At 39.5% G+C, this 7,500-nt stretch overlaps 1 protein-coding gene across 10 annotated transcripts in view; it reads left to right on the forward strand.

Moving 5' to 3' along the window:
• LOC147016897 (adhesion G protein-coupled receptor L2-like) overlaps positions 1 to 7,500 on the forward strand; it is a 619,880-nt gene that overhangs the window by 179,638 nt on the left and 432,742 nt on the right. For all 10 annotated transcript variants that reach the window (XM_085846063.1, XM_085846064.1, XM_085846061.1 and 7 more), the window contains 2 exons: positions 2,450 to 2,554; positions 2,725 to 3,213. In XM_085846063.1, coding sequence (XP_085702189.1) covers positions 3,132 to 3,213 — 82 coding nt within the window. In that variant the 5' untranslated portion in view covers positions 2,450 to 2,554; positions 2,725 to 3,131. The remainder of the gene's footprint in view (positions 1 to 2,449; positions 2,555 to 2,724; positions 3,214 to 7,500) is intronic.

Raw genomic sequence — 7,500 nt, forward strand, 5'->3', positions numbered from 1 at the left:
ACAAAATGCCACAATAAGCTATTTATACACGTTAACACGGCAATTGTTCAAGAAGGAAAAAACACTTGGGGAGGGGGGATATTATTTTTATTAATATTATTAATATTAAGCTATTATCATTATTGTTCTTATTACTTTTGTTATTAGAAGCGGCCTTGGAAAAACGCCACGATAAGCTATCTATACACCTTTACACTGATTGCGCCCAAGATGGAAAACCCCCTTGGAGAAGGGGCCAAATAAAATCACTTCAACCTCTGTCATGTGACCCTGAGTCCTCATGCCAAATTTGGTTGAGATTGGATAAGTAACAACCAAATGTATCATGGTCAGATAGACAAATGGACACAAATTGCCTATTTTAGTATGATGGTACGTCAGACAGTTTGACACGTCATTACTCCATTATACACTGAAAAATACTATTGAATCAGCCTGTGTAGAAGTCAGGGTGCTTACATTAACAATGAGGTTGAACACCAAATTATGATGTATAACCTTATTATTATTTCTCATAGATATTGATTGTGGCTTCAATTTATATAAGCAAATACACATTCTTACAACGAGTAGTTTCCTGCTGCGATGCATACTATGTTTCATACACTCTCATGTATTTGTGCAGTCAAGCTTGGAATTTATTTCAGTCTAACAGGCTTTATATTCCAAATGTTTTCTTTTGCAGCATGGACTGTGAATGTATAATTTTTTTTGTTTGATTGGCTTAGTTTTACTTACTAGTGTAAATATAGCTATTAAGAGAAGAAACAACTTTTCCTTCCTTTCTCCTTCTTTCCTTCAAAAACGTTTTGCTTATTCACTCGTGAATTCAAACGATTGACTGTTTGCAAACTATACTGTGAAATCTTAAGCATATTTTAGCAAGTGCAAGCAAATAGGACAGTATTTGGTTTTTGAAATTGATGATTCGATACTGAATAAATTTGAGCAAAATGAAGTTTCAAGGTTGAAGTAAGTTTGTTTTTTTCACCTCAGTTTGGGATGGCCAAACCAGTTGTTGAGGTTTTTTTTTCCAGATTATTCAGTGTATCTATCAAATTAAAGAATAATTAGGCAATTAATTAATATTGGCAACATGAATTATGATTGTTAGTATGTAGATCTTAACTGCTTTCTTGAGAATGACTCACCAAAGCTGCCAACACCGTCCTGATATTGACCCTCATGTTCCGACACTGTCGACCAATTACCAACCGTTCCAGCCTGATACTGTTGGCCTCCAGGGATATGATCCTGATGAAAATTTTGCTCATTTTTCACTTCATCTCTTATCATGGTATGAGATAATTTGGTGATTGAGAAGTATCAACAAAATTGATGGCACACACTCACCTCTCAGCCGTATAGCCTGGATTTGAATCCCGCCCCAGCTCTGTACTGTTTCACAGGCAGGGTGATTCATCAATGTGTGTGCCATCCCTCGGATGGATGTTAAACTGGGAATCCGGTCTGCCGGCATTCGCTGGTGGATGTTAAAGATCCCACAGTGCCCTTTGTGAAGAGTATGTGAGCTATCGCCAGCACCCTGGCCAAATTAGAAATTCCTGCCCGAACAACTGCTGCGAGAGGGATGGCAAACCGCCCGGCATCACCCCAGGCCAAGAAACTGCTTTGGCAGAACCAATGCTGTGTAACAGAGGGTATGGTAAATCGGGTGGAACAAGGAGAACCTATAGTGAAATTTTATTCACAAGCTTTTTGCAAGCTGAGTTCCTTATTAAAATGATTTCTGAGAGTGAGAATTGCAAATTTATTGCTCTCCATCTTGCAAAATCACTCTCAGTAACTATGTTATGGTAAATACACTTGAAGTTTTCATAGATTATTAAACTCCAAAAGCATCACTGAAAATGGATACTTGGATTGGTCAATATTACAAACACGTTTCAGTAAAGGGTTTATCGGTGTTAGGTTTAAAGTGATCAATCTACTCCTGACACCTGACAAAGTATTCACAAGAATTTTGTGTGACAGCATGTACTGATTACAGAAATTTAGCAGGGTGTTAGCAATACGTAGAGCTTTGATCCAAGTATGTTTCATTTTGATCATAACTTTGCTTTAAAAAAAACAATTATACAATTTGAATCCCATTGTAAAAATTTCATTCCCATTAAAATCAACACTGGTGTGGAGGGGGTGAGCTCTGCATTGTTTTTGCCAAAATGCTTGTGAGTGGGTTCTTCTTTCCCTTTGAGTGCTGCTCTGCTTTGTGAATGTCAAAAAGCCTTGCAATTATGATTGGGAATGGCTGCACTCGCCAAATATGTGCAAGTATTTGGTACACTGGGAAGCGTTCATGGCTGGTTGGATCACTAGTTCTGATGAACGTGTTCAGCTTGCATTCCTCTGATGATGCCTTGATGATGCTTTTGTGAAGCTTTGATGATGAAATGCCAGAAATGTTCATGTTGACTGTTATCCACAGGTGGCGAGATGGAGGAGCGATGGGAACCTGCAGGATATTCGGCAGAAACTGTACGATGCCGATAGTGCCCAATAACCTTCATTAAATTGGCACCAAGTAATCGAGGTAAGCGTGTTCCAGATTAAACCTTATGGTTCATGGTGCTTTGTTGGTTAGCTTAAAGCCTCGGTTTATTGGTCTACCTCAACAAATGCAATTCATCAAGTGTATTGTAAATCTAGAAAGGGGAAAGACACTCACTCTAACAATCGCTCAATGTTTTTTTTTATCCACAGAAAAAGCGAGGTAAGCCAAGCAGCAAAGTTCAGCTGTAAGCATTTCTGAAGATCTATGCTAAAGAAAGACAACAAGCAGTGAGAATCACTCGGGAACAGCAACAAGCATCAAAGGACCTCTTGGGGGCACCTAGCTGTGGTGAGGACTGCTGGAAAGCAGATTGAAGCATCAGAGATTTCTGGAGTGCAGCTGGAAACAAAAACAAAACCAAGGGGCACAAAGGAGAACTGGACAAAGGGAAGAACTAGTAGAGAGTCCTGGAACGTTACAAGAGGTTGTTTAACTCGTGTGCACATTCAAAGAGAATTAAAGCTAGTTAGAGAAAGTGGAAGAGTGAAGAGGAGGGGTGAGGATTGGTGAGGAGGGGAACGGATGCTCCCAGCTCACTCACAGTCGGCATTCCACCATGCTTCACGTCACCTCCATGCCTCACGTCCAGCTTCTGCTTTTACTGTTTCTCACCTGCAAAGTACCTTCCACTGCAGAAGGTGAGTTTCATCACTTCCTTGTAAATGGCATGATAGACATCCTTCAATTTAATAAAAAAATTATTGAGCATTAACCCAATAAAGCAAAAGTAAATATTTTCTCAAAAATAACTGAATTCATTGAAAATCTCGACAAGAAATTGTCATTTGGTCCTTTCTACCCATGTCACATAAATAAGTGGTGTCCGTTGCTGACGACAATGACTGTGTCACATCATGATTCTGTAACTGTTCTGCATGGTATTATTTGTGTTAATTTATATGATGAAAATCTTTTTTTTAATTGAAAATCTAAAGGAGCGTTTTGAATTAATGTTTAAATATTGCTTGTATCATAATGATCAGGGTTTTCAATAGTAGTCTAAGGCTGATGTAGGCCAGCTTGTTCATAAATTGCATGTCGGACAAGGACATGAGGACACATGAGTGTACTACATCAATCGTAAGGACATCAGTGGACGATGAAAAATCAGTGTCTTAAGTGGGATTTCAACCTGAAATCTCAGCATCATGAGTTCAGAGGTGAACAATAATTCAGTGAGGTCACTGTTTTAGATAATATCCAGGTCATAAACAAGTTATTCCACACAAACTCCACCACAAAGTGGTAAGTGCTTTGTTTGCTCAGCCACCAAGTGCACTTCAATAGACCTATTCACAACCAGAGACCAGCCTTTGCTGTCTTGGCAAAAAGCCATAAGTACAACCAATGCTGTGCCAGGTGTGCCTATATCCTCCATTTTCAGCAGAAATTATGGCTATAAGGTGTTCAGCCATTATTCCTCAGTTGGTTACGTTGCACCCTGGCTAGTTAACCAAGCATGTTGCCAAGTTTCTGATTCGGTTATATTTCTCATATTGTCATGAATTGCCAGCAGACCAACATCATCATACTAGGACAGCACTCGGTAGAGCACATACCTCCTTCAGGCTGAACAGTTTACGTTGTGTATCCCACTGATAGGCCGGATCTGCATGCGGACTTTAACCAAAGTATAATCTGCTTGTTCTTTTGACCAACCCAACTCATTCACCAAGTTTGATGGTCATAACCTGTCCACAACATTTTGAAATGTCATGCTCATATTGATTTTGGCCCTTCCTCTCAATGGTGTAGAATCACTTTAAAAAAATCAAAACATTCTCGTATCTGGATTCGGATATTCACTAAAATGTAATAAATTCGTCCTTGTCACACACACAACCTGTCCACCAAGTTTCGTCCAAATCTGTCCATAACTTTTTGAGATATCCTGCACACAAACAAACAGACAACAAGAACGATGTCATGCATAGCACGATACTTGCTAAATCCAAATGAACAATAGTTGCCATTGGCAACAGCAATTTGGTAAATTTGAAAATTAGAAAATTTGACCTATCACGTGTTTTACCACGATTGAATGTTATGCATAACAAATTTGGTTGATACATTTCTAATTATGGCCTAATAGGTGTTCTACATGTTTCGGATGGCTTTAACCTATCTGACCAAGTTTGTCCAAATTTTCCTCACATATACTACCATCATCATCACCAACATATACAACACATGCATACAAATAGATGTGTAGGTTTCATTTTGACATTTTGAAAAATAACTGAGATATGGTTATAATAAATTCACAAAGGGCTCTTTTGGTCATCATGGGGTGAAATTGTTGTCATGGAAACATTAACATGTCAAAAAGGCTAAATCGTTCATTCTGATTTTTGGTGAACCAGGTCTGTGTCCCAATATGCAACCCCTGTTCAAATTTTAAGCCAATCAGATGAAAATTGATGATTTTATGCAACCTTGACCCTTAGACCTTTGGAGCCATGAGATCCATTATTACCGAAACTACTCTTGGAAAATACCCTTTAGATTTTTAGACCCCTTAAAACCCTTATACACCATTATAGACCCCTATAGACTCTTTGAACCACTTCGCCTCTTTCGGCATTTACACCAGTTAGACCCCTTTCGACACACACCACACGAATATCTGTAGTCTTCTTGCAATATGCAGACTACAGTTGATACTTTTTCAACAAGTAATACACAATGTCCAGCTACCTGGAGGGTGGATACTCTATTAGGTTGAACAAAAATTGCATATTGGGTCACTGAATCGGTTCACCAATCAAAAACTAGAAGCACATTGTTTTTGAGGTAAAAATCACTTCAAAGGTGGTCAAAGTAGTCTAATGGGTGTGAATGTCTTCAGAAGTCTAAGGGGTCTAAAGTGTCTTAAAAGGGCTTTAGAGATCTAAAAGGTATGAGTGTCTCAATGGGTCGAGAGGGTCAAGCGATCTAAGCGGTCAAGAGATGTAAGTGGTCTAAAGGGTCTAAGGGGGTCTTAAACATCTAAAATGTTTAAGGGGTCTAAAGGTCAAAAAAGTATGTTCCAACAATAGTTACAGTTCTAAAGGGCCGAACAGCATATATAGGATCTTAGATATATTAAGGATATTGGGGGTATAAAGGGTGTAATGTGGTCTGTAGGGTCTTAGGTGTTTTAGGGTTCTAAAAGGCGTGACTGGGTCTTAGGGGTCTAAGTGTATTCTAACGGGGTATCTCGGGTCAATATGGTCTGCAGGGTCTCAAGGTTTTAAAGGGGTCTTAGGGGTCCTATTGGTCTTCAGGATCTATAGGGTTCTAACAAGGTCTGTATGGTTGACAAGGTCTTAAGGGTGCTAAAGGGTCTTGATGGTCTGAGGGGTGTTAAGGGTCTGAGTTGTCTTGAAGGTATAACGTTTAATACTAAAATGTCACACTGGAATGTCAAAGGGTCTTAAAAGGTGTAACCCTAACCATATCCCTAATAGCTCGGTCAAAATGGTGAAAGGGTCTAAGCGGTCTATAAGGTCAATGGAGGGTCTAACATGGTGTAAAGGGATCTTAAAGGTCCAAAGGGTATGTTTCATTAGTAGTTACAAGTATATAGGGTCGAAGGGGTCTCGAGGATCCAAACAGGGTTGAATTGGTCTGCAGGTCTAAGAGTCAAGGAGTCTCGGTGGTCTAAAGAGTGTAAAGGTCTTCAGGAGTCAAAGCTGTCCAAAGGGTCTTAAAAAGGTCTTAAATGTTCGAAAATGGCTAAGTGATCTAAAAAATGCCAGGGCTGAAAAGGTCTTAATGTCGAAAAGGTATGTTCCAATAGTCCGTAATTAAGGCATAATTAATAGCCGTACATACTCATAATCTAACTCCTGTTCAAACAGTATGTTTTTAATAGACACATTCACATGGGTCGACCAAGACTTCACCTCGACGAGAGTTCACCGTCCAACTGTGCATTTCAGTTTTACATACAGTACCCTGGATCAGCTTGCTACGCTTGCCTCTCCACATGTCATTGCAGAAACTTATGTCACAGATTTCCTGCGTTGTCTTGATTTACAACAATCATAATACAAACATTTATTTTTGAAAAATATTGGACTCTCTCTCTTTCTCTCTCTTTCTCTCTCTTTCTCTCTCTTTTTCTCTCTCTTTCTCTCTCTCTCTCTCTCTCTCTCTCTCTCTCTCTCTCTCTCTCTCTCTCTCTCTCTCTCTCTCTCTCTCTCTCTCTCTCTCTCTCTCTCTCTCTCTTTCTCTTTCTCTTTCTCTTTCTCTTTCTCTTTCTCTTTCTCTTTCTCTTTCTCTTTCTCTTTCTCTTTCTCTTTCTCTTTCTCTTTCTCTTTCTCTTTCTCTTTCTCTTTCTCTTTCTCTTTCTCTTTCTCTTTCTCTTTCTCTTTCTCTTTCTCTTTCTCTTTCTCTTTCTCTTTCTCTTTCTCTCTTTCTCTTTCTCTCTCTCTTAGCAGGTTGGGCATGGACGGTGTCATCTTCCAAAGCTGAGGCAATTAAGAAAATCAGATTAGTTGGATGAGTCCTGTTTAAAAATGGGTACAGCAAGGGGATAGTTCCCACCTTGGAAGAACTAAAATGGAAAGAACGGAAGGAGCCAGACACACTTGGGCACTGTGTACAGTACTGCCATACTACCCGGGCCTTTCTGAAAGGATTGGCATGATAGTACGTGGCTCACGGATTGGCGTAGCCTATAAGCCTCTACACACCATCTGTAATGCCATCTCAAAACTAAAGGACCCTATACCAACTGGTGATAAATCCGGAGTAGTTTACCATTCATCATGCAAAGATTGTGACGAATTCTACATTGTTGAAACTGGAAGAAATTTGAAACAACTGCGAGATGAACATGATAGAGCAATTAGGCTTGGAAAGGTGACCTAGTCAACCAAAGCACGTCATTGCCTGCAATCTGGCCATAAATTTGACTTTGATGGGACACGTGTCCTAGA

This window comes from Eptatretus burgeri, chromosome 11 (assembly GCF_056783735.1).
Source record: "Eptatretus burgeri isolate ZD-2024b chromosome 11, Ebu_testis_v1, whole genome shotgun sequence".
NCBI lineage: Eukaryota > Metazoa > Chordata > Myxini > Myxiniformes > Myxinidae > Eptatretus > Eptatretus burgeri.